Source organism: Poecile atricapillus, chromosome 1 (assembly GCF_030490865.1).
Source record: "Poecile atricapillus isolate bPoeAtr1 chromosome 1, bPoeAtr1.hap1, whole genome shotgun sequence".
Lineage (NCBI taxonomy): Eukaryota > Metazoa > Chordata > Aves > Passeriformes > Paridae > Poecile > Poecile atricapillus.
Genome location: NC_081249.1, coordinates 39,604,087 through 39,631,437, shown reverse-complemented (window position 1 = coordinate 39,631,437; position 27,351 = coordinate 39,604,087). Strand labels below are relative to the sequence as shown.

The following is a 27,351-nucleotide window of genomic DNA, read 5'->3' as shown; positions in this document are numbered from 1 at the left end:
ACCTCAGCTTGGGATAAGTCGGGATTTCCAATGTGCTATCTCTTTGTCTCTTCCTCCTGGCTGATTTAGACGTACCTCCTGCTCTGTGAGAGGATTGTGAGTCCCAATCCCACCTGCCTGATGCAAGCCTTGTACAGAGAGGACCAGTGAGCAATAGAAATATGAAGTTAGTGCTGGAAATTGGCCATTTTAAAAATACATGCTAATATGCTGATCTTAGCTTTGTGGACCAAAGCATAAAGTCTTTTTGTGTCCCCTTGGCAGTGTTTAAGAGATTATGTTTACAAAGATTCAGGAACTCAGCATTTCTGAGTGCTAGCTAATAGTTGCATTTCAATGCAAGTATTAAAATGCATTTTTATGGTACATATATAACAAAATTTATGGAATATAAGAAAAGTATGACTTATCTAAAATTTTTTACTACTGGTTGCTCACTTAAAAATTGTTACATAGCTGACAAGTCACATTTTTCAGTTCCAGAGTGGCACTTGTTTTTAGTGTCGTACTGCAGTAAGGTAAATGGGACTTTGAGGCCCACAGTTCTGTCACCACATGAACAAAAAATGCACACACCTTTTTAAATGCCTAACACGACTTGTTTCAGTAAAGTCTGATATCTATATTTACATTGAAAATGTCAGTGAAATTTGGTGCCCTAATAGTTTCACCCTAATGAAACCACATCTCCTATGAAATCGGGAATTTCGGCTCACCTCATATTGGGTGCGTACCGTGCTGTTAGAGAGCTGGTGTCTGATGTGCCATTAGAACTCGTGGTGATCTGTTCACTGCGGTCCCTTGGTGGCGCCTGGGGAGCAATTAATTAGATCCTAAAGCAGACACCTTCATTTGGCCACCTGAAAAGCTCTCCAGACTCTGTATTGACTCTGTCTCTGCTGGCTGCAATGACAGCTTACCCACGGCTCCTAACGAGACATTTACCTGCTGGACACCCCAAATTAGGGTGAGCCTCGAGGGCCGGAGTTTTCCAGAGTGTAAGGAGTCAAGTCACCTCCAAATTTAAAATTTAAATCGTGTTGAATCATGAAATCACAGAATAGTTAGGGCTGGAAGCGGCCTCTGGAGATCGCTTAGTCCAACGCCCCAGCCAAGGCAAGGTCACCCCGAGCAGGTGACACAGGAACGTGTCCAGGTGGGTTTTGAAAGTATCCAGAGAGGAAGACCCCACGCCCTCCCTGGGCAGCCTGTCCCAGTGCTCTGCCACCCTCAGTGGAAAGAAGTTCTATCCTTTTCTGAAGATAGGAGGAATTACATGTAGCACACGCACACCGAAGCGCCTCCCGCGCCCCCCCGCCCGCCCGGCGGGCCCGGCAGGGGGCGCCGCCCGGTCGCCTGGCGGCGGCGTTTGGCCCATCGCGGCCGCCTTAGCCCTCCCCAGCCCCAGCCCCGGCCCCGGCCCGCCGCGGCTCCTCAGGGGCTGCCCGACCTCGGGGGCTCCGCCAGCCGCGCCCGCCGGCCGGGCCGGGCCGGGCCGCTGCCATGTTCACCAGCACCGGCTCCAACGGGTTCTGTGAGTACCGGCCCCGCCGCGGTCCGGGGAGGGCGGCGGCCAGGGGTGGGAGCGCGGGCGGCGCTGCCGCCGGCGGCCCCGGGGGAGCCGCTGGCTTCGGTCCCTTCTTGGCTGGACTTTTAAACTACGTGACGGCGGGAGGAGCTGCGGGTGTGTCTGTGGATGTGTCTGTGTGTGTGTGTCTGCCTGTGGATGTGTCTCTCTGCGTGTTTATATGCATTTGCATACATCGATATAGACCTCTATGCCAAGATACGTATCAGAAAAAGCAAAAAACCCTCTTTCCTTAATGTGAAATTAAACTTGTTTTTGATGACCAGTTTCTTGATAAGGCAAACGTAAGGACTAACGTACCCCTAGCTCTGCTTAGCTTTATTTTTACGTACAGCGCATGTAAATAATTTCATGTCCCGGTGCTACCTGAACTGACTTCACAGGTGTCTAGGGCTGGCCCTGAGCTGGTTTACAGGACAGAGAATCTGCAGCGTCTGGAAGCAGCGGTCCGGGGCTGATCTGGCTGCGGTGTGGACTTGGGCACCACAGTCCTAAGAGCAGGCGAGGACAAATGATAAGTCAAAACTTTGCTGACTAACTGCGTGCTTCATACGAAATGGGAGGGAGTGTCTGTCTGCTGAAGGGCAGGAAGGCTCTACAGGGATATTTGAAGACGCTGGATCAATGGGCCGAGACCCAACAGTATGAGGTTCAGAAAGGCCAAGTATGGGGTCCTGCACTTGGGCTGCAACCACCCCAGGCAGCACTACAGATCTGGAGAAGAGTGGCTGGAAAACTGCCTGGAGGAAAACGGCTTGGTGCTGGTTGACAGCCAGCTGAACGTGACTCAGTGTGCCCAGGTGGCCTAGAAGGCCCGTGTCATCCTGGTCTGTATCAGCAATAGTGTGGCCAGCAGGACAAGGGCAGTGTTTGTCCTTCAGTACTCAGCACTGGTGAAGACACACCTCGGACACTGTGTCCAGTTCTGTGCCCCTCAATTTAGGAAGGACATCGGGGTGCTGTCACATGTCCAGAGAAGGGCAGTGAAGCTGATGAAGCCTCTGGAATGCATGTCCTATGAGGAGTGGGTGAGGGAGCTGGGGTTATTTTGCCTAGAGAAAGGGAGGTTCAGGGAAGATCTTATCAATCTTTACAAATACTTGAAAGGAAGCAAAGTGGGGGTTGGCCTCTTCTCCCAGGTGACCAGTGACAGGACAAGATGAGAGGACCTAGCGTCAAGCTGTACCAGGGGAGGCTCAGGTTGGATATTGGGAGGAATTTCTGCACAGAAAGGATAATTAGATATTGGAATGGGCTGCCCAAGGAGGTGGTGGAATCATTGTCCCTGAGGTGTTTAAGAAAAGACTGGAATGTAGCACTCAGTGCCATGGTCTTATTAACAAGATGGTGTTTGGTCACAGGTTGGACTTGATGATCTCAGAGGTCTTTTCCAACTTAATTGATTCTGTGAAATATGTTTGAGTGTGAAAGCACCCTCTGACTAGGGGGAATAATTCTGGCATTTAAGAAGGGGTATTAGCTGTAGCATACATTTTGTATGAGGAATCTAAAGAAGGTAAGAGTGTTTTTTCAGTTGGATCTGATAATACTCTACCTTGATTTGCAGCTCCTGATTTTTCATCCATCCCTGTGCCCCCCAGTAGATACTGTAGAGTGGCTTTTCAATGGCATGTGTCTGTGTATAATTCTATGAGAAAGAATGTAGGAGGAATAGTATCCTTTATAGACTGAATGGGTGGAAAGTCATGGTCAGTATTTACAAGTTTTTCCAGGTTTGGTCCCAGTAGCAGCAGGTGTGTGGGATTCTGTCACTGATGCACAGAATCTGATGGTTCAGGTAATTAATGAATTGTTGGCTGATGTTGCACCAGGGAACTGTACGTGTGTGTTCTGCCCCTGGGGGTTGGGAACCTCTGGCAGAAGGCAGTGTTGGTGGATAATGGGACCTGTATCAGTGACCCTGAATAAAATAAGTGGACACCTGGTTCAGCAGCAATAACAATGATCATACTAGGTCACACTGAAGGCTCCTGCAGCCTGCTGTGCTATCTCTGACATACTGATTGACGTCTGTAAAGTTGGGACAAGGAGATGTAAATGTAAAAATAAACATACCTGGTATATGGTACAACTGTGAGATAGGGAAGCCAGTAAACAAAGGACACCACCTTTTAAAAGGACAAAAACAGTTTGCCCTTGCTGTGGAAACTGTTTCTGGACATATCTGGAATATTGGAGGAGCTGGTATGCTCTGGAAAAAAGAGCCAGTGGCTCTGGATACTAGCAGGAGACACAGCACAGATATATGCTTATCAGAGCACTAACTCAGTTGAGCTGACTTGTCAAAGAGCATTGCAGTGTGTTCAGTGGCTATCCTGGCAGCACCTGGCTTTAGGTGTGCTTGAGAGGTGGGCTGTGGTGCCAGACCCAGGCTGGTTGCTTCTGTTGCAGTCTGCTGGCAGCTTCTGTCCCGTGAACAATGCTGCCGAAACACTTGAGCAGTTCTGCAAAGGCTCACATGAGTGTGTGAATGGCCTGGCTGTTTGCTTTACTCTAGTGCTGCTTGGTTTTCCAAGAGGCTGCATCCCAGGAGCAAAGTATGATACACAGGAATGCTTTCCATTATAAGACACAACGGCCTTACCAACAGTTTAAACCAGTTAGACAAACATGAAATCTTTCTACAGATATTGTAATATTCCCTCCCAATATTCTTTGTGCTGTTTATGTACTGCACAGGAGTCTAGTAGGAAAGCCTGTTAAGAGTTAGTCATTATTAGGGTAAAATTTGAGTCATTCTTCTAAAGCATATACACTTGTTACGCTGCACACAAGCTATTTCTTGTAGTAGGAGCGAGGAGAACTCTTTGAACTCCCTAGTGCAACTTAGGCTTTTACCTATGTGAACCTTGTAGTGCAGTGCTAGCAAATTGTTAAAAATCCCCAAGGCAAGAAGGGATCTCTGTGTTTCTCTGCTTGCATAACTGGCAGGACTGAACTCTGTTGTGCACAGGCGTCAGGAAAATAATAAAGCTATGTAAATTAATGCTTTGTGGTGTGAGTGAAGGAAAAATGAAGCATGTACTGAATACATAAGACTTTTATGCATTACAGTATTATGCAGTACAGTTCTATATGGGAAAGCAAATTAGCTTGTACATCAGCATGCCACAGTGCAGCCTGGTTAGCTTGAGCCCTGGGAGCAGCATAGCATTGAAGACCACAAATCTCTGGCTATTCTGCTTCTGCACAGCTAGCTCATTTCATTTCAAGCTCGTGTGGGGGTGTCCACATGGTCAGTCTTTTGTAGCCATGCCTGATATTTCTGACAGTGTACACTAAAAGTAGTATGCTAACATGGCTCTCTGGTTGGAAGGAAGAAAAGTCTGGTGAATGGAGTGAGTATTTTTGTTACTTTCAACTTGATTCAGTTTCTATTTCAAATGTTGCTTTTATAAACAGAGGTTTTATTTTTTTTCTTTTTGCACTCTTTTTTTTTTTTAATAGTTTTTGACCTAAGCTACATCTAGCAGTTTTCTAAGCAATAAATGTATAGGCAAGTGGTTTGATTACAGTCTTACCTGTGCCTTTAGAAAATAGATTTAAAGCATGATCACAGGTTTCTCTATTAACTTTCTTAATACTAATATTATTCACCTCTCAGCCTCTGGATTGAATTTAGAAGCATTTGGTGAAAAACTGTTCCTGCGGTGATACTCTGTTTTCAGTTGCAAACAAGCATCACTGATGGCTGGTGAGCCTGCTGCAGGTTATTGGACAGGTCTTGGAATACAATAGATTAATATCTGCATGATGGTTTAATGCAGGAAGAACAACCACCCAAAATGCAGATTCTGTAAGTGCATTTGGGAAGTACTGTGCATTCAGATGCGTATCAGTTATGGTTTAATTCACAGATCTTGTGTATAAGCATTTAAAAACTGGTTTGTGGGTATTTCGTGCCATTATAGTAGCCCCCAGCAGTTAATTGTCTGTTTGAAAGTGATGTGCCTGCCTTATGCCAGCTGGGTTTGGGAAAGTTGCGGATGATAGTGAAAAAAAAGAGTTGTTACACAGCATGTTTTGTCTGCAGCTGTGGTGTAAGCTCAGTAGGGATCCCCACAGAAATTGCCCTGAGCTAATTTGAGCTTCTGCAGCCACTGCTCATCAGCTGGCTCATCACTTCACATCAGCTGGCAATGAGATCCTTTCCCAAGTCAACACTTGAATCTTGAGCCTGGAATAGCAGTCCCAGGGATGGAGTTGTTCCTGCAAGGGCTCTTCTGCAACAGTAGCTTGGTCTGGCTGCCTGTTTTGCTATGCCCATCTGCTGTCTCTTCACCAGTGGGTAGTGAACAGGCAGGGACGGGAAATAATTTCAAAAACTGTAGCTGCTGTAGCTTCTCATTTTTGCCATTAGTGCAGTGGTGATTGCTGAAGCTGCAACTCCGGCAGCTATGCCATAAACCTCCCCCTCTGTTTGTGACAGATGGACACTTGTATCCTTTACTCTCTATACTTTAAAAGAGGCATTGGCAGCCAGCAGAATAGTAGGTTGTGGAAGAAGAGGATCTGTGGGCTTTGTAAAAAGTGCAGGGGTGGAATGTGGAGGCTTAGAAGTGGTTTTGTCGTTTATGTGACATTTTAGGATCAGCTTTGCATTGCATACTTGGTAGCATGAAGGCTGGGACACTTGCCCATGAGATGATGAGGGCAGTTTTGGGGGAGAACTTCTCCATTGCACCAGGCAGAAGCAAAGATCTGTAGTGGAGGCTAATTCCTTGCTCTTCATCATAGCGTGGGCATATTCTGCTGGTTATTAACAAGATTTCTCTGTGTACTTAGTTGGATGCTCAGTAGCTGTGTTGCAGCACCAGTAACCAGTAACAGGTATAACTACCTGTTGTTTGAAAGAAATTCCACTTAAGGAGTACTTCGGGATTGCAAATATATTCCAAGATCTTTGAAGACCATATTTGATATATTTTAACTTTCAAGGTCAAAATGAGTGTTTATCCTCTCCTTCTTCTTTCTCTATGTGGTAGGAAGTGTGTTTTCTCCTTCTTGTTGTGCACATTTGCATGGATGCTGCCAGCAGACTGGTGCCCTGGTAGGTTTGTGGTAACTATTTCCATCTCACGCATGGTCGCACATTCATTGGATTAGAATTCTTCTTTCTAAATTTTACCTTTGCATTGTAAGTAAGCAATTTGACTTGGAAGTCAGAATGCCCAATTGTGCAAAGTCTGGCATTGTTCGTCACTTTTGGTCTGACGTGGTTGAGGCATTCCACAGCATTGGGAAGGTTGCTCCTTCCCTGTGACCTCACAGCCGTCCTTGAGAAGGATCTATATGCTGCTGAGGGACAGAGCAAACTGCTACACTGTGCACTTGGAAAAAGAATTTCAGAGATGCATTATTATATTTTTCGAGTTCACCAGACAAGAATAAACTTCTCAACCACGATGATGTTAAGAGAAGCTGGAGAGTAGAAGTTTCCATCACTCACACGATGTTCCCTCTGGGTGACAGTCAGATTCATGGCTTAGTTGCTTCTGTGGTTTTTCACTTGATGACATGTCTAATAATAAGTGCTTTTCCTCTGTATCAGGGTTTAAAATGTCTAAGTTGAAAGCTAAAAGGAGGCTCTAAATAAAAATGTGTGTTCACACTTCTGGAGAAAACAGATAAAGTTCTGTTGGTTATTTTTAAAAGCATTCAAATTAGGAATTAACTTGATAGGATAAAGTATTTCAAGTGTATATTACCTGTAATGTAAAAATGATCTAAAAATAAAAAAAATGCAGTAAAATCTATATATTAAACCTATATAGAAAAATACAGTCACGATGGGATATCTAGGGACTTTGTTGTCTGTCGTGTGTCTGTGGTAATGTGATTTTTAGGTAAAAAGTTTCCTAGGATTAATAAATTCTTGTGAAAATGTCTTAAAATTAATGAAATAATGTAAATGCATTTGATAGTAAGATAACAATTTTAATCAAACTTTGTTTCAGAAATGTTTGCTGTTTTGACTATTACAATTCTTACAAATTAGGCTGTACTTCCATGTATGAAAAAAATTGTATCCTGATTATAAAATTTACCTTTTCTTGTTAAGAAATGTTAATTTAACTAAGTTAACTGAAGGAGTATTGCTTGAGGTTTCAAATGAATATGTGTGTGCATTGTCTGCATAGTAGCTTTCAGGAAGCTCCAGCTTCTTTTTTCTCCCCAGAGTTGTACAGTACTCTGATGGTTTTGAAAAGCCCAACTGAACCAGAGGAATGAATAATTAAAAAAAAAATGGATGTCTAAAGAATATAGACTTTATTTTTGGAGAGAAAAAAAAAAACACCCAAAGGAAGATACTAGATTGAAATGTAGATGATTTTCATGCATTAAAAAGAAGAATCAGCCAGACTTTCTGTTGGGGTGTCTCATACAATCATAAAAGTAGATCTTATATTTAGCATAATAGCATCAACCTGTGTCAATCCAAGTCACTGCCTAATTTCTATAAAAGGATGGTTCTTCAAAGCCATACTTGCTTAAATGGAAACTACATGTTTAAATAATGAACTCAAAAGCTATGGGTGTGGACTGAATTAATAGTTTTAAGTACAAGTTTTCATTATGATACACATACATATGTTTTTTTCACATGGTGAAAATCAGAAGACTGCAGACTTCAAGGTGGTGAACAGCTAACAGTGCCCATCAAAGTCATTCTTGATGTCATCAGTTAATACTTGGATGAGGATCATGCCTAAACTATGTAGCAAGAGCCATATTTTCGATGGCAGTGGGATTGTGTCATAATTAAAATCTTCTCTTTGGTGCTTATTGCCATCTGCTTTTTCTAGCAGTTCATTCTTCTAGTGCACAGCAGATGTTGAAAAAATCATTCATGGTATTTACTTTAATATGGACAGGTGGTAAATGTTTATTGTATTACACTGTTTCATGCAGTTTTGTTCCTCCTGTGCTCCTGCTCTTTACTCCCCATTAGTACTTTTAAATTAATCTCATTGCTCCTTTTATTATATTAAGAAGAATGATAACAGAGCTATGGATTTTGTAGTATCCTGCAAAAACAGTTGTCTGAAAATGAATGGATTCTGTGCCAAAGCTGAGGTGTTTGGAAAGGAAGTAAATGTGATTCATGTTGCATATGTGGAAAGGAGAAAAGTTATAGAATAAATAATATTTCAGAGTCTCTTGAGTTGTTGGGCAAGAGTTTGTGTTTTATTGCATCAACTGCAATGGGTTAGGGTGAATTGCTGGCTGTGTTCCTGCTGGATAAATTGGCAGATTTTAGTAAATGTGAAATGTGTATTGCAGATTTCGCTGTTCTTTCCTAGCTTTCTCCTGAGTGTCCTTTCTGAAAGTCATGCCCCTAGAGGGAAAGAGGTTCTGATTTCACAAACATCCTGATCTAGTAATTTCTTTACAAATAATTTTAATGATTGAATGGAAGGAAGATGAATATTATGTAAATTGACTTAGATATGTTTCCTTGAATGGTGGATCTAAGGGCAGTGGTGAGAAAGTCCATTTATTCTGGTGGTTCCTGCTTCATAGCCTCTAAGAAAAAGCTAATCTTAATCCCTAATGCAAAGGAAACAGAAGTATTTAACTAGATGTTCACATATATTTTGCTAGAAAAAAGAGTGATTGTTCTATTTCCTGAAATGCAATTGGGCCTTAGGAGGGCAGTATAGGAGGACATGACCTCTATAGGTGCAAATAACTTATGTTTAATTGTTGCCAATTTCATGAGACAATGTTGGAAACAAAATGTGTCATTAATATTTAACTGCCATTAATATCTCTAAACATTTCCTTTGATTAGTGTGTTCTTCCTATCTATTCAGAAGTTTTTGAGAACTTGGGAAGTTGTTGAGCTAAAAAGTCAGGGTGGTGTCGCTGCTATTATGTCTTCCAGTCACCTGTTTAAATATGTCACTTTTTGAAAGGGGAAGACTTTTCTCTAAAATAGTTTGATTGTTTATTTGTTTTGTCTTTAAGATAAAGCGCCTTTGTCAAAGAGTTTGTTACTAGTCCCAAGTGCCATCTCGATTCTACTGACTCTGCTCTTCCAACATTATCAGAAGTTCTTTGCGTATAACCTACAAGCTGTAAAAGAGGATTTTCAGGTAAGAGTCTGTTCACTTTGTGTGAAAAGAGACTGCAAACTATGGTCTTCCATGCAATTTGTCCCCACAGTCTGTGCTCTGGTTCTTTCCCTTTGTTCACTGCTGTAGACCAGCTTGTTCTTACCTATTTTTATATTACCCCAGTATGCTATTTTTTGGAAAACACGAGAAAAACTGATCTGAAACAGTCAACATAGCTTTTCACTTCTTTTTCTTGTCTGGGAAATTACTTGGTTTGTGTAATTTTTACTTTCAGGCATTGGCATTTGGAAACTTGCTGTGAATGAAGTGTGACTTAACGCATTTAATAATATTGTGATATGAATGTCATTATCTTACTGTGCCTAATTGTTGAGGTTGAGGAGGGCTATTTTGATTAGGCATGCTGATTATAAATTATTTATTTTAGCAACAGAGGCCATAACTTTCATTCTCTGTCTGTTGTAGTTAGTTGCGGAAAACTCAGCTTTGCCAAATCAATAGAACTGCTGCTTCTAAATTGAAAATTCGAGGTGATGGGGGAGTTTGTCATGCTCCTCAGTAATTGTCTGACTTGGTTAATTTCTTACTCATTCCTGTTTCAAACTAAGATACTGTATCTTTCAGGTATTGTATCTTGTAAAGTTTTGTTTTAAATTTAATTAAGGATCCTGTAGTATCAGCTCTAAATGTTGAAATAATGCACTTAAAAGTGGTTAGAGAAGTTCTGTGGGTATTTGTTTTGGGATGTTTTTAATTTTTGGAAGTGGCAAACTACTGCTCAATAGAGAAGGGTCAGCAAATGCCTCTGTTTATCTTTCCCCACAGATTTTACAATTGCATCAAACAAAAGGTATATAGTCAAATTAATGTCTTTGAGGATGCCTAGCTGGTAAGCTTTAAAAGATTATTAGACCTAGCTAGTGCTGCTCTGTGCTACTGGACTCTGTAGCCTTTCTTGTCAAGAACAAGGCCTTCATTGTAATAATAAATTACAACTCTGTGAGAGCACTACTCATATTTTTCAAGTGTGTTGCTGATGCTGTGCAGTGAAAATACACAATGTGTGCCTTTTAAAAATATTGCAGCCAAGTGTTTGGGGATGGGAATGAAAAAAATCTGAGAAACTATTCAAGTTTTAAATGAAATTTTGTGGGATTGGGATTTGTTTATTTGTTTGTTTTGTGATTTGTCTTCAGAGGAATCCTCTCTTTCCATATGCTTGATCTGCTGAAAAACAGTAGTAGCTGCATTTTATTCAAATAAAACATCTCTGCTGTATCTTAACCATAAACATTTGCAAGTGTCTGTAAAGGCTATGACACTTTTATTGTGGTGCTTTGGGGAATTTGTGAGTTTGGATTTTTTATTTCATGAGATTGCTTCACTTATTGCCACAGCCTTTGGAGCAAGCTATATACTATATCACTGAGTACCTCTGAGATGAGAGAGAGCAGATTGTTTAACTCCCGTCTGGTGCTAATATAACTCCTAAAAGAAAATTTGTTTAGAATAAATTCACCTGCAAGAATGTGTTTAATGGAAAGAATTTTTTTCAGGGGCTGAACAAACATTTTGGATGTTGGATTTTAACACTTCTTTAAGCTGGTAGAGAGCACACAAATTAAAGTGAACAGTTGAAGAAGAGTGCATTTGATTTGGAAGGCAAAATATTTACTGTCCAAAAACTGTTCCTTTTTTCCATACAGAGGACCCTCAAGAGCAGTGAAGATGCTGTGTGTAAAAGATCTTCATTACATCATATCTATGTATTTTTTAAACTAGGTAAAGCAAGGAGCAGTAAGGCTAGAAGCCTTTCATTGTCTGTGTCAGGGTGGCTCAGTTAGTGCATGACATGAAATATGCAACTGCAATGTCATAGCCCTGCCAGCCTCGACTTCAGGAGGGATGGTACTCAGGCTAGGATTTGAAGTCGGGCATGTTGACATGGAATAGTGAGAATGGTGAGTGAAATGGATTGGGCCAGTACTCTTTAGTATCTTCATTCTTGGGCAGTAGACAGAGCACTCGCAGCAAGCCTGTGGGTGATGTAAAACTTGGATTTGTAGTTGTTACACCTGTTAATTCTGCAGCCCTTCAGAGGGGGAGAAAAGGCTCGATAGGAACCTTAGTTCAGCAAAGGCGAATGCAAGCTCCTGCATCAGAGAGGAGTAACACCATGCACCAGTACAGGCTGTGGGCTGAGCAGTTGGAAGTCACACTTTTATTTGTAAGTGTGAACTAGGAACCTGAAAGTGTATTTGAGTTAATTTCAATTGTTTATTTATTTTAACAGTTAGACATCTGCCTTGAAAATATTTTAAAGAGACTTCTTGAACTCTCCATAACATTCTACTCTCTGTATTTGCCTCCTTAACTGTGCTGCACTTCTGTTACCTCACTCCAGTATTGCATTCTCTCGGAGCACAAATTCTGTAAAGAATTTCCTTGAAGGAAGAGTGGCTTAACATGATGATCATTAACCTTACAGATTTGGAGACTTGTATGTGGAAGAACAATATGTCTTGATTTGAAAGACACATTCTGCAGCAGTCTGCTCATTTACAACTTTAGAATATTTGAAAGAAGATATGGCAGCAGAAAATTTTCAGTAAGTTCCAGTTTTGGGGGTTTTTTTAATAGAAACTTTCCTATACAATTTAGTCTTGTACTCCTGGATGAATAGTGCAGTTTTATTTCTAGCATGTTGTATAGAAATATGTGTTAAAGAGTTTTAAAGATAATTTGGTTTTAATAAATTTATATTGATAATATCTTGCAGTCAGTGGATTATTCTAATTTCTGTTTGCAGCTGTATCAGTTGTAATATCAGACCAATCAAATTTAATTTTGGAAACAATCTTACTCTTGATTCTTCAGTGTCTAGACAAGTAGACCTGGAATTATGTTGTGTTAAAGACTGAATTTGTCTTAGTTGAACTAGGATAGAGGTTTTCTTATTTTCTCTTATATTTAGAGGTATATTTAAACCTTATTTTGAAACTGTTGAATTGATTCAAATAAACCTTTTTCTTTCCAGTCTTTTTTACTGGGCACTTGGATGCTCTCAGCTTTGTTTGATCTTCTCATCGTAGAAATCACTCAGTATGTATTTGGCATCACCATCAACAGCTTGCCTTCTGGTTTGTAAGTAGCTTCTAATGAATTGGTTATTTTATATATTGTTTCAGGGGATTGTTTTCTGAAGATTTAAAAACCTTTCTTCATGTAACACTTCAGATTGATTTAATCTTCTTTTGAACCAAAGTGTAAAGGTTTTTGGCACAACTATTGTAATTTCAAACATTTATTTCTTAGCTATGATTTGTTTTCAATTTATAATTTATCCGTACAATGATTAGTTTCCAATCAGTTAGTCTCATTTCCTCTGTTAACATGATTGCAACATGATTGCAGCGCACAAATTAATGCTGTATTTGTTCAGTCTAAATTGTTTGGATCCATTCAATTTGTAAAAACTGGAATCAGGATGTGCTGATTTCTGTCTTAAGTCAGAAAGGCAACAGAACTGTAAGTCATGTGCTTTATGTTCACTTTTAAATGCATATGCATTTCATATTGGTATTTTCTATGTTTTTCAAAAATTGAGTGCCAGAGCTTGTTACTCCATTTCATGCTTGCAGCTTTAAGGTGTTCAGGGGTTCAGTTTTGCTTAACCTATGTTTGAGATTTCTGCACTTAATAAAAGATGGGTGTATTACAGTAAAACCACAGAGCTTGCAGCCCTTTGTCGTTAAGCTTCTGGCAGGTGAGATCACAGAGACTTGAGTTTCCATTGCTGTGCACTCTGAGGTAGTAATAAAAGCTCTTGGAGCTAGATTTTTAATATTAAACACTATACTAGACTTTTTTTTTAATTTCTACTTTTGCAGAGCATCTGTTGAAAGTATCTAAAGACTGATTTATAAGGGACAAAAAGCATGTGTTTGATATTATAAAGACATATTTTCTGTAGTGTGTGAGTATTCAAAAGATTTTGAAAGCTTGAGTAGCTACTGCAGTTACTCATGTTTGTTACCTAGAGTTTGTTGCTGGGACATAGGCTGCTAACGTGTCTGGAGAAATTAATGTTTTCCTATGTGTAAAAAGATACTTTGTGCAAAAGTATCATAAGTGTGCACATGATACCCACAAGTAGGTAATGAACAGTTTGACCATTGTACCCTTTGATAGTATTTTTATGACTGCAGAATGTAGTCAGTTACAAAGAAATTTGAATCAAAAATTTTTTAATTAAATAAAATATAAATTTTACCTACATATGCCTTCTCATTAAGTCATAATAAATTTGATCTTGAGAGAATGAAGTTAATTTTATAAGTGTGGGATAGACAGTAGTTTCAGGAGCATTTGATTATACAAATATAAAAAATTAATGTCTCCATTGCATCATAATTCTTCAGTGTTGTATACTTTATTATATTAATAGTCACTTTAACATCTGACAATATTCACAGTCATTTGAGGCGATAAAAGCATTGGAAAGTTTAGCACTCATGCTAGGTTTTAGTTCATTTCAGGTGAAACAGCAAAAGATGTTGAGCAAATAAAAAGACATGCAATTATTATTCTGATTCTATGATTTTTACAATGCAACAAATGTATCTGTTACCTTTGGTTAGAGAACATTCTTCTGTGTGGCCAAGTGCTAGAATTTGGAAAAATAATCACTTTTTACATTGTAAAAGTCCCCCGACATTTTTTTCTCTTTTTATATAATTTCACTGTTCATATTATTGAGTGATCTTGTACTTCCAGTTCGAAAACTTTTTCTGCGCACGCTTCGAAGATAATTGCGATAAAGGATTACACTGATGACTCTTGCCTGGAATTGTTTGGAAACAATGTAGTACAGTATAACATCCAAGCATGTACTGAGATTCATGAGAAAGGTGGTAAAGGCTGCCCAGGGATTGTAAATTGTATTTTCATCTTGCAGCATCAGGAAGGCAAAGCAAATGTGGAAGGGTACAAAGCAGATGAGTACCTGAGCAATCAGAGTAACTATAATTCTTATGGATCTCTCCTTGGCCTTAGGCTTCAGTTTGGAAGTCTTGCCATGAATAAAATGATAAATAATGACTAGGTAACACCCCAGCATGATAAACAAGGGAATCAAAAAGAAAAAAATCAAGCGACAAAAATTCAATGTATTTACTTCTTTTAAATGGATGATATCAAGCATTTTCATGCAGGTGGTGAAATTTGAGGCTTGGTCTGGATCAGATCGTAAAAACACCAGTGGAGATGTTGTTGAGAGGGTCATTATCCAGATTCCAGTGCAAGCCAGCAGAGCTTTTTTTGTATTTTTTAGTTCTTTGACATGTTTGGGCTGGACAATAGCCATAAATCTGTCCACGCTGATAAAAGCGAGCAGCCACAGAGCAATGGCTGGATAAAACACAGTGAAAGCCCCCATGATCCGGCAGAATGTATCTCCAAAAGGCCACGTTTCTGTCCCGTGGTAGATTATCCGAAAAGGCAAGGAAAATATAAAAAATAGGTCAAGTAATGCGACATTCATCATATATACAGTTATAGTTGTTCTCTTCTTGGTAGTGCAGCTGAACACCCATAGTGCAGTGGCATTCACCAACAATCCCACTGTGAACACAAAGCTGTAGAAGACCAGAGATGCAATCTTGTATTCTTCTGGGTGGGGATTTTCTGGCATCATAGTTTAATTGAACTGAGGAATAGTTGTTGCACACCATAAATACCCTAAAATTAGATAAAATATGGGAAGTTATTCTCAGTCAAATATAATTTATCTTTAAAAACAAACAGGAAGATTGTTTTAGGATGGTGTTTAGTGATGAAGCCATTGTTTAGCTTTGAAATGTGCTAGCTTTGTTGCTTTTTCTGACTGCAAATACATTATCATCCTCTGGGGGAAATATATGTATTGTCAGACTTGTGAAAATGGTATTCATAAGCATGTTTTAATAGAATATTTTAATTAATTAAGGGGCCTTTTAATATAAGGAATTAAAAAGTCAAGATGGACGTTTCAGTATGCATCAGTAGTTGATAATTAGATTGAAATAGTTGTATTTGAGCTATGAGAGCTACTTTCTAAAGAAAATAGTTCTTCAAGCTGTCTTTGTTAAAAAATTCTTGACTAAAACTAGTTATGAATAGAAGCAAGTCAGCATGGCATGTAGTGATTTGGATATGCAAAGATTATTGACTTCGCCTTTTATCTGTGTAGGACCTACTTAACTCCCAAAAGAACAGGTTGTTGCTCATAAAAGACACTAAAAAACTATTTGAGTATCTACGTAGCTTCTAATACAGTGTTTAATCCCAGGGCATTAGAACCACCCACCCAACATACGAATAAAATGAATAGATTAATAGACTTCCTGCTTAAAAAAGTAAAAAGAAAGGAAGCAGCACAGTCTCCAGCCAGGCCATATGGGAACAGTATTTGTTTGGGGGGAAGAGTCTGGTAGCCAGCTACTCCGGAGCACAGTTATGTTCCTTCATCCAGCTTCTTGGTAATAGGAGCTGAAATGTTAGGACATCTGAAATGTTACTATGGAGGCTGAGGTGATGAGAGCTGAAGGAGAGGATCCCTGGTTTGCTCTGGACCCCTTGTGGATGGCAGACCTTAACCTGGTGTTTGCATGAGTGCTTTGTTTAACCCTCACCCACAGCCCTTTCCTGGCTCTTGCTGTGGTCACAGTTTCATGGCTTTATGTGGGAGGGTTCCTTTTGTCTGGCCTTTTGCCCAGTCCTGTGGCAACTTTGTGAAGAGGAGGAGGAGGAGGAGGAGGAGGAACAAGTTAGTTGTTTGTCATCTTCCCACCTGTGACAAACAGCCAAGGAAGTTCTACAGTATCTGTTAGGCACCAGAACTGTTCTCAAGAGCAGAGCAGTGCACAGTTCTTGTGTGTTTTATCCCCAGAAGTGAAGAAAGCATTAAAAAACAGGTTTATTGTTACTGCCCTAGTTAATGCTTTCTCTGTAATGTTACCAAATGCTTTCTCAGTTCTACGTGAATGCGTAGGGGATTGAACCAGTGTTTATTGATCTGGCATCCTGGTTTGACACTGGCAAATACCAGCTGCTTTTGAGAAGAGTACCCATGGAGTAACTAACTTAAATATGACCTGTTAAATACTTATATAGGTTAGTTTCTGCTTTGAAATTTGAGCTTCTAATTTTCTTAAATTTCTCCAGTTTACAGATATAAAAAAAAGTTATGCATGGAAATATTAACCCTTAACTTCAACGTATTTTTTTGAGCTGTACAAAACAAAAAAGATGTGTTTTCTGCTCAGATGAGCACATTAGAACATCCAACAGAATTTATGTTTTGTATGGGAAAAGCTATGTATGTAATGCAAAAAACAGGTTTTCATCTGTATGAATGCCTCTCAAATTCCTCATGTGAATAACTCTAAAAATAAGAAAAATAAAGGAATTAAAGAATGCTAGCAAACCTTATTGAAGGTTAGGTGGCATATGCTAAAAAATGTTGTGCATGTGTTGGCAGCATAGTTAAGATACTGTCTGGCACACTATTCTACTTCCACTACTGTTGCACAAACTTGTCCCAATGTTGCTTAATACATTTCTCCTCCCCTGCCCTTGCACACTGTGTTTTTTTTTCTCTTGTGCTAGTGATTGTCTATTACAGTGCAGAACTACCAAGCTCAATATCCTGAGTGGTTTGGCAGGTGAATTGAATAGTAATGTATAAGACAGGTAGAAGAATTCACTTGAATATTAAGAAAAAACATAGATTTTAGTTTTGGCTCTGTTCTCGTTTCCTTTGGATTTGCAGTGACTGTAATTGTTTCTGGTCAGGTCATGCTTTTGAAATAACCAGTAGCCTGATGTTGATGGGAAGAGAGGAAGCTGAATAGAAACAATCTGGTGTGATCTTTCCATGCCTTGTTTGCTGGTTATTTCAAGTTCGTGACAGTTTTGAGATATATCAAAGAACAGAACTGCTGTAACAAAAAGGGTTTGTTGGGTTTTGTTTTTTGGTTTTTTGTAACTTGGTTGTTGGAGACACTGTTTCCCAACTTTGCAAGTTTAAAGTTAATTTTTAAGAACCTAAAATGTAACATTTATGTAGGTAAGAAATACTGGGATTTTTTAAAAGCATGAGTTCTGTCTGCATTGATACACAATTGGAGATATTTTGCTTCTTCATCTGTACTTCTCTGCATGTTGTTCAGGTTGACATCTCCCAAGTTCGCCCAGGCAGATCTTTGGGTGTCTCTGGGTGGATGGTTTTGTCCTAGTTGCCATTTTTCATAATGGGAACATTTACCTATTGGTATTGATTAAAGCACTTGCTGAAGAGCCCCTGGAGTCACTGGTTTCTGGAAGACTTGTCTGTGTTAATTCTGAATGATTCCTCTGGAATTGTTTGTCTGGATGTTTTATCAAGCTTTCAATTTTTTAATGATAACTGACATTCTGAGTGTATAATGTGAATTGTGAAGGCCAGCTAGGTGCCTTGTATGAGAACAAGATGTTCACAGCAAAATCATAATTAAATCTTTTCCTCTAGATTCTTAATATGAGTTAGGTAACAATGGTTCCATTTAAAGGACCATGTGTGCATCCCTCTTCCCAATCCCCCTTTTTATTTTGTCCCTTATATTTGCTTGCATTGCCCCAAGGGGAACATGGCTTTCAGTGAAGCACAGAGACACCAAGTAACATGATCTCCTAGTTTTAGTTTCATGGAAACATTTTTCTTTTAGTGATAGATGTACTTACCAATGTTTTTATTTATTGCATACTTTTAAAATATATGTTACAATCCTGAACAACAGTATTTATGGTACTATGTTTTTACAAATGCAGTAATTTTTCCTTTAAATGTTATTTATAGAATGCTGTTGCTATTTTGAAAGTGCAGTAAAAAATTAAAAGGCTTTTCATTAGTTCTAGAATACCTATGTTCAGCTTCTGACCAAAGAAGTCTCTTAGCAACATGTATGAATATCCAAGTTACTTAGCTAGCATGGCATAAGGAGTCATTACTCACCTTTTGTGCTCTACAAAATTTCTTCAGAGATGTTTCTTTCATGGCCCCAAATCTGTAGAAAGTTTAGACTTCCTCTTTGCTCAGCTTCACTTAGCTAAAATAGCTCCTCTTCACAAGCAGGAAACAATGACGTAATCTTTTGAGCTACTTTTGAGCTCTTTTATTGGTCATACTTAAAAGTTACTATTTCACATAGGTCTGATGTCTGTGAACTGGTGTTTCTATTACCTTTCAACAGTCAGCCTTTTATAATATTTCCAGTGTGGTCAGACTGGGTTGTCGTACTATGTATCTTTTCAACTTCTAAATGTTTGTGGTATAATGAAAGCATATTTTGTCTTAAAGTTTCCATAAAAAGGTATCAGCAAGAATATGCATCTTGGTTATGCATAGGTTTCTAATAAGCACAATGTAAATGTATTTTCAGTAGAGCATAGTCTGGTAGATTTTTTGTGGAAATCCCCATTTTATTTATATTGCCTTAGATAGTCAGTTTGAAAGTGACAGAAGGTCACTGCATTTGAAATGAGAAGTTTGATTCACTTGAATACACAACTTTGTTTATGCCTGTACTTACAACATTTTATCAACACAGCAGCAATGTTTCTATATTTTATTTGATGTTTAAGTTAATAACGTGCTTATTAGAGAGCTTTGCCAAAAATGCTGTATGAAAAGAGGTTTTAGTCTGTGTAAAGATGGAGTAAAATCTCTCAGCTGTGTCACTGTAACAGACATCTTAGGTGGGATGGGAGTATTCACAAAGAATTATAGGTAAAGAAGACTAACTTCCTATGTTTCCTCTTTGTCTACTTGGAAAAAGATCTACCCTTTAGAAAAGCCATTCAGAGAAGGAGCTCATTCCATATTCTCTGTAGAGTGCTTGTTGCTTCAGGTCTCTGGCTGTCTTTGGGAGGTGGTAGCAGAGAGCTCTGTGTTGAGTAGGGGAGCAATAATGTTTTGGTCTCCACCTGACATGTCATCAAGAATTTGCCAGGATGTTCACTTGGTGCCAGAAGCAACAAAGTCCTGCAGTTCAGAAATAGCCAGAATCAGGTTTGTTTGTGGGAACATCTTTCTTCACTGACTGTAAAAGTAATGTAGTGATCCTCACTTAGTGCTCAAGGTAACTTCTGGGAAAAAAAGCCCCTCTCTACTGGAGTCATGTAATTTATCTCAGCTAAATGGGTTTGTGTTAGCATGTAGATGTCTACATAGGTCAGTGTGATGGTTAAAATAATTAGAGGGAGGACCTGGATATGATTTTTTGTGTGTAGATTACCTTTAAATATTTAGATTTTTCCTGTTTAGGTGAACTAATATAAAACTTGGTTTTTTGTGCTCATTCCAAAGGCCTTTTAAGTGCAGTGAGCTGCAAATCCTACCCAGATCACCCTAGAGAAATATAAATCTATTGAAAAGTGGTTAATGTTTTAGGACTAAGGAGTATCTTAACAGGACTAGCCAGTGCTGAAAACTCTTTAGTGGCTTTATCATTAATAGAGCAACTCCAGAGCATGCTTCAGCAGAACAAAGCACTGTTTTCAACTGTTAAGTGAAAGGTCGGTGAAATTCAATGTCATATGTGTATCTTCTGGAAGAGAAGAAGTGGACTTTTGAACTCTCCTAAGCAAGAGTACTTTATTTTAGTGAAAAAAATACGGAAGTGTGGATGCACCTGCCAAGCTGAACTGCACTGTGAATATGCCAAAACAGGCAAGTGGACAGGCAGTGCTTCCCTTAGCAAAAGAGGAAGTACAAAAGTGATTCTGGGTTTAATGGAAAGCAGGCAGGTGTTGAGTTTGGGATCAGAGAACCTGTATGCTGTGAGTTGTCCCTTGGCTTCTCTTCTTTTGGGAAGAGGGAAGAGGGAGAGTGGGAAGTGTGACCTCTTGTATCTGCCTCATTTTGTCTGGAGGGTGGCTGATGTTCTGACCCTGCATGGGAAGTCACGCCTTGTGAGAGCAGCTGGAATCAAATCCCACAGTTTACACAGGTGGCTAGCAGCAGCCCAGTTGAGTTTGCTGGCAGCTTAGCCATCCATCTGGTTTGCTGCAGCATGTCAGTCTGTGTTCTGCTTTCACTCAGGCTTTTCACAGCCTTTCTGGTGGAGAAGCAGCAGCAAGGCTGCCTCTGCTGCTTGTAGGATGACAGGCCTTCCCCCAAGGCATGGAGGGCGTAGTTCTGTTTAGCAGCAGTAGGCTGAAAAGAGGTGTTTGCAGTACCAGCAGTTGCATACTGTTTCTCTAGCTGCTCAGCTGGCTGTAGCTGCAGGGTGATAAGCATTTGGAGGTGAACACCCAAGTCAAAAGTAGCACTGCTTGTGGTTTGCCAGAGGCATTGGGCTGCTCTGCAGTGCTGCATTCTCCTATTATTTTGGTTTCTGCTGTAGGAAGCACCTGGCTCTGTTTTTATTTCCTTTGCTGTTTTATCAGCTAGAAGTGAGTGCCTTGCATTGGTTACCTTCAGATGGATGAGTACTTCCTCTGCTCCAGCTTCTACTGAATTAAATGCTCAGTTCCATCCGGGGTTTTCTTTTGCTATTCTGAAGTTTGAGCAATAGACAAGGTAATTTTAGTTGCATTATGTTGTACTAAAGATGGCTTTAAGTAGTTAAAAGCTAAGCCAATGTACTTCCTGTCTGAGGATAAGGCAAAGGGCATGTGGTCTGTTACGATGTCTTCTCTAACTGGCAGTAAGCCTCAGAAGAAATGAGTTTGGTCACTTGCAACAACCTGGAAGTGCAGCACTGAAGAAATTGTCTTCATGATGTTGCTTTTGCAGAATTAATGTATTGCTGGGTCTTTCATGCGTTTAGTCATGCTACAGAAAAGTCTGTTTTACCTTTTCACTTACTTAGTGTTAGCTTTGTCCAGCTGATATAGAGAAGTTCTGCACACAGTGGGACAGGATTACCCTCTGCCTCAGTTTGGTAGGGACCTGGCTTGAGTTCATGTTCTTCTTCTTTCAAACTTTCCACCTTTTGGATCTGTTGAAAAGAAAGAACTGAGGCTTCTTGCATGGTTCTCTGCACCAGTGGTGCAGGAAGTAACTCTCCCATGTCAGTTTGTTAACTTACTGGCTTGCTGTTGTGGGTGAGTTCACATGCAGTTTTGGGTTACTGTTCTCAACCGTGATGAAAACTGGCTTCATTTTTTATTCCCATACTGTGTTCACCATAGTGAATACTGAAGAATAAACTGCTGGTTAAAAGTTGTCATGGTACTGAATGCATCAAGTTATTGCAGTTGTTTCCATGTGTGTTACTCAGAGGCTGCGTCATGGCATAGCTGTCCCTCCCTTCCCACTCGTCTGGCTGAGGGGGTATAAATGCAATGTGCAGCAGAGCTGAAGGATTGGAAAAGGGAGCGGCTTAAGAGAGCTGCAGCCTAGTTAGCTGTACCTGACATCTTATTTACTGTCAGATTTTGCTTTCTCTTCCCTGTTTTGCTAGTACATGGTATGTTTTGAGGAAGGAGCTCTTGTTTTTTTCCCTTAAAAAAACAAAATCAACATTCTGTGTTTGTCCTGGGTTCATTTAGGTATTTTTACTACCTCTTCTCCCTTCCCCCCACCCCCCATACAATCTCTCATACAGCCAGGACACACCCTGTGTCACTAAATAGCCTAAAAATATACAGTGCATCTGGCCTGTAGTTCATCTGTTTATCACTGTCAGCCTTTGAAGGAGACAATACTTCAAACCTAAATTAAAATGAAAGTTGTATCTCTGAGATGTCTATGACAGTGGGGTAGGGGACTAGAGACAGTGGTCTTTTATGCACCAGCAATCTCAGAGTGTCCATAGTCTAGTATTAGCTCATGGCAAATACTAACACAGCTCCATGCTTGTTGATGAACCCTTTGCCTTTGGCAAAATTTCTTAAACTGTTGGGTCTGCTCTGCCTTCCTGTGTTCTGTTTTGTTGGGAAGCAGCATTTTTAATTCAAAAAGTACACATTTCTCATGAAAGATATTTCATAGTTTTTAAAAACCTGCTTGAATGCTTAACTTTTTTATTTTCTTTTTTTAAAATCTGCATTGTTATGAACTAGTTAGTTGTTTCAGTTTGGAAGTGTCTAGGAGAGGTTTTTTCCAATACTCTTTCCTTACTAAGTATGTGGTATGTGATGTTTTTACTATTAAACTGTTCTTAAAGGTGTCAGGTACATAAGAAGTATTGTTCTGCAACTTGATATGCCTCCCAGGAATAGTGTTAGTGTTTCAAAAGAAATGTCTTTATTTGGAGCTGTACTCAGATTCCTTTGATGAAGTCAAGTGCAGGGGTAGGGAGAGTGGTTCTGACTCCTCCAGAGTTCAGGAGTTTGAACAAGCTCTGTCAGTAACTAGCCCAAGTATATGTTATCAGAAATTAAACAATTAAAAATTTCTACACAGGCTTTAGCAGACCAGTGAAGGGTTTAATCTAAAGTTCCTGAAGTGAGAGTGAGCTGTGTGAATTAGAATAAGGACTTCAAATTCAAGGGTGCCTTACAGTGTGTTGCCCAGCCCTGGCAGGTAGCTTGTTTTGTAGAAGTGACAGTCTTCTAATGCTGTTCCGCCTGTGCCGCCTGTCCCTGGCACAGATGAACAAGCAGCAGTGTCTTGGGGTTGTGAAGCTTGGTTTGCTGTGCTGGAGTTGAGGTGACTCAAGAGGGAGCATCAGGATGATAAAGGGGCTGGCATAATCCAGACAGGACAAAGCAGCCCAGTGCCTGCTGCACATCAGTGAATCTGGTTGGTTAGGAGCTCTGCTGGGCAGGTTTGCTTGGTGTGTAGGCTCAGCATTGTCCTTGGAGGGAAATGGAAGAGCAGCTGAGTGTGAGTGTGCTCAGGACACCAGAGCACCAGGACAAGGCCGGCTTGTGCTCTAAGCTGGCTACAGTGGACAGCAGAGCTGTCTGCAAGCAGGTGATTTCAGAGTCATTGTCTTCTCAGGTGTGGAGTTGGGTCTAGTTAGAGGACTCTGTATTTCCCAACCAGCTGTTCAACTTCAAAAATTATATCTATTTTACGCACACACAGACACACACAGACACAGACACAGACACACACACACACACACACGCATGCATGCACATTAAAGGGAAGGAGCTGAAAATCCTGAGCTTTATCATGACAAGAGCCTAGAAGAGTAAGTCAGGGCATAAATCTGAAGTTCAATAATTTAGTCAGCTGTTTTCCTTATGTAGACATTGTGTTGGTAAAGGTGGCTTTAAGATAGGATGGAGCAGTGAAACTGAATTGGGACTTGTGTATTCCGTATTCTCTGCCACTTTCATCTTTTGCCTCCAAATCATACTGCCTGTCAGTGCTTTTTTATTTTAGTCTTAGAACATCTGGGACATCGCCTTCATATGCTTGTAACTGAGCCATGTGCTGTGATGATTTGGGCCGCCAAATTCATATCACCCAAATAACAGAAATGAGAGGGAGTGAAAAGCTTGTTTTGAGCAAGGAGCAGTGAGAAGAGAAAGGGCAGTAAAGGTAGCAGGATGTTGGACATCTTTGTATTCTTTCTTTCAAATTTGGCAGCATATGGAGTCAACCATAAGAGCTGTACCAGCAGCCCATGGTTCGCAGCACTCATTACTGTCTAGATGATGTAGTTTTTTCCAAGGTAATGGGGCCTAACCTGTCACAGTTATTGAGCGAGTGATTGACAGTGTCTTGTTATCCTGCATCTGGCTTCTCTTTACTGCCTGACAGTTCCTGGCCCAGTGCTTGTACTGACTGGTGCTAAGATCTCTGATTCTGGGAAATGGGGCTTAGCCTCATCTAAGAAACAGTGGGTGAAATGGTTTTGACCTCTGCTGTGGTGAGGACTAATTACTGCATCAATGCTGCCATCTAAGGATCTTTAGCAAGCATAGCAACTTATCTTTGGAACAGCAGAAATGACTGATGAGTTAATTTCTTTATATACCTGCACTACTTAGCCAGTTTTTCCAGGAAAACTGATTATAAAGAGTGAAAGCCACTTTGTCTCTCCTATGGAAGGGACATACCACATGACATGGAAGCTGTGATTGTTCCTGTAGTTGAGTAACTGCAAATTCTGTTATTGTTCAAATAGTTATATTTCATACAGGTCTCCCCTTTGCATTTCTGTTTGTACATTAAGATACAGCTCTGAGAATGAGTTGTAAGTGAAGACTTTCTTACTGTGCTTAGTCTGAATTTACCCTGAAAAAGTGGAGAATTAGAAGACACCTAGTGGAGGAAGAGAAGAAAGACTGGAAACAACATTTACCATCCTTCTTTTGGCTTTGTTATATAGCACAAGGATAAAAAACTAGTAACAGAAATTAAGCAACTCTGTGTTTCTTAAGCTACTCTCTTCATGATTTTTTTATTTGTCTGAAATGTCTTTATCAAAATAAGATACAATAGCAATGACTTTCTTTGCACAGCATTCCATTTTTCAGAAGGAGTGTTCTGAAAGTTTTGTGATTAAATTATTTAATGAGAATAAATAAAACCTTCTTTGCTATGTGGGAATAGGGGCCTCTTTTTTAGCTTAGCAGTTGACCTTTGTTATTTGAAGTCCACGTGGGCATGATCAAGTTTTCTTTCTGTCTTTACTGGCAGCTTGGGGTTCCCCCCCCCCCCCCTTCTCTTCCTCTTTCCGGAGTTAGGAACACCTTGTTTGTTCCTCATGTTCAGCCATAGTAAAGAAAGACGGGGATGTGGAAGTCCCTTTGGAATTTAAAAGGAAATCCTGCATCTAATTGTAGATGTCTGTGCCAAACAATTCTGTATAAGTTATCATTTCAACTATTGTTTGCAAATTGGCTCACTGCAGTGCCCTCTGTCATTGATCTGAAGGGAAACAAGCTTAAAGGAGTGATTGCATCCCAGGAACATAAGGTGTCTCTTGTCTGTAGAAATTCTGCTGCGAGCTACATTTTTGTTTTAAGGATCTGATATCCTTTCATATAAATGATATCTTCCTTCATCACAGAATGAACTACTTCCATTCCAGTGATATTCTATGTATCTCTTCCCTTGCCTTGTATTTGTAGGGCAGGTAATTATTTGATTGCAATGGAGGATGAAGGAAGAAAAATGAATGAATGTTTCTTCAGGGTGGCTGGAGACATCATTAGTGTGAGGAGATACTCTGCCTGTTGTAGCCTTTTGCAAAATAGAGTGGTGGTATGATTGCTTTCCTAGGACAGATGAGGAAGGTAATGAAGTAACTTCACAAAGGAGGTCTTGCAGTGACTGATGCTTTAAAGAAATCCCTCTTGATTTACAAAAGTAATGAACAGTAATTGATTCAGTAAGTTCAGTGGTATTTGAGAAGGTACAGTTATATGACTGAAACTTTAAAAAACAAATGTGCATGAAACAGAAGACGGCATGTACAATTAGTAAAAAATGTACTGCAGTTTCACTAAAGAATTTAGAAATAAAAATGTTTATTTTTCAGAGTTAAATGACGTGAAGGCTTTATTTTAAAAATCTTTTAAAATTTCCTCTTTGTTTTTATTTTATGCTTACTGAATACTCTCCTTTTGTTTAGTCATCACTTTGCTTCAAATACCAAGGTATGTAGTTGAGAAAGAAGGTTATATGGTGGTCTTAATAGGGAAGTTTGTTTTGAAAAAAATCACTTCTCTGCTACAGCTTTTCTATTTTGTTTTTTTTTTATCATGAGCAAGCTAAAGAGTTTCCTGCCAGCAGTTTGTGTCTTACAATACTTACTCACTGGAAAAGTCGAACTATAGCCATGAATCACGAGGAGGTGTGAATGGTCTCCTGACCAAAAAGACCTAAAATGGTGGGAAGCATTTTAATGTTAGAGTATTGTGAAGTAAGCCAAACTGTGTGAATAAGATAAATATTAAAACCTCCCTTTACTAGCCTTCAGCCTTTGAGGATATGTTATGATGTCTGTTACAATATCGTCATCATAATGTGGTTAGAAGAAATTTGATTTTTTACCAAGAATACAAAAGTCGTTTAAAAAATGGCTCAGCCAAAAAATAGCACATCATTTACCAATAATATTTACTGTAGAAGAGGACTGAGGAATAGCCAATAACTCAACTGTTCTACAGAATTACACTTAAAATCTAGAACAGAGGATATATGAGTCACATTCTGTATTTAGCTCCAACTTACTGTCTCTACCATGAAAATAGGTCATAATAAAAGAGGCAAAAATAGCTTGTGTGTTTTGCCACGTAGGTTGACATTAATTGCCATCCTTTGGCTCCACTCGGGCCAAGCATTATGCTAAATATAGATCCTGAGAAGATCATTTAATGCTTGTATAAGACGGGAGCTGGGAGTGAAGACCGTCGTGTGGACTGGGTGATCTGGGCCATTTGTGAGATCAGTAGGATGGAGAGAAGCAGTTTCTGTGCTGAAATGTTGGGGCTCATAGTGCAGTGGAGGATCAGACATCAGGAGATGGTAGGAAAGGCCACAGCTCTCATTCATGTGTGGTGCCCCCCTCTCCCTCCCCAGCACAGGCAGTTGTTACATAGCCAGACTTGTCCATGCAAAAGATTCTGGAGGATTGATTCTACCCAGGTGCTTCTCTGCACTTCCTTTACTCCAGAAATAGTAAACAGGTGAAGTTATGGGAGCCGTAAATTCAGGTGGCATCTGCACATTTT

General features: G+C 39.8%; 2 protein-coding genes across 2 annotated transcripts in view; one reads left to right on the top strand and one right to left on the bottom strand.

Annotated features, from left to right (window-relative positions):
* The first annotated feature begins 1,364 nt into the window (after positions 1–1,364).
* Positions 1,365–27,351, top strand: part of UBAC2 (UBA domain containing 2) — an 84,208-nt gene continuing 58,221 nt past the window's right edge. Inside the window, exons 1-4 of the mRNA XM_058855694.1 lie at positions 1,365–1,534; positions 9,581–9,708; positions 12,179–12,298; positions 12,728–12,834. Coding sequence (XP_058711677.1) covers positions 1,504–1,534; positions 9,581–9,708; positions 12,179–12,298; positions 12,728–12,834 — 386 coding nt within the window. The 5' untranslated portion in view covers positions 1,365–1,503. The remainder of the gene's footprint in view (positions 1,535–9,580; positions 9,709–12,178; positions 12,299–12,727; positions 12,835–27,351) is intronic.
* Positions 14,127–18,808, bottom strand: GPR18 (G protein-coupled receptor 18). Its single transcript, XM_058855707.1, has 2 exons — positions 18,722–18,808; positions 14,127–15,429 (listed from the first exon to the last, which is right to left on the bottom strand). The coding sequence occupies exon 2, from the start codon at positions 15,383–15,385 to the stop codon at positions 14,420–14,422; it is 966 nt and encodes a 321-aa protein (XP_058711690.1). The 5' UTR covers positions 15,386–15,429; positions 18,722–18,808; the 3' UTR covers positions 14,127–14,419.

Excerpts from the sequence above, each read along its gene's own strand:
- GPR18 (XM_058855707.1), bottom strand. The coding sequence starts at position 15,385 with ATGATGCCAGAAAATCCCCACCCAGAAGAATACAAGATTGCATCTCTG.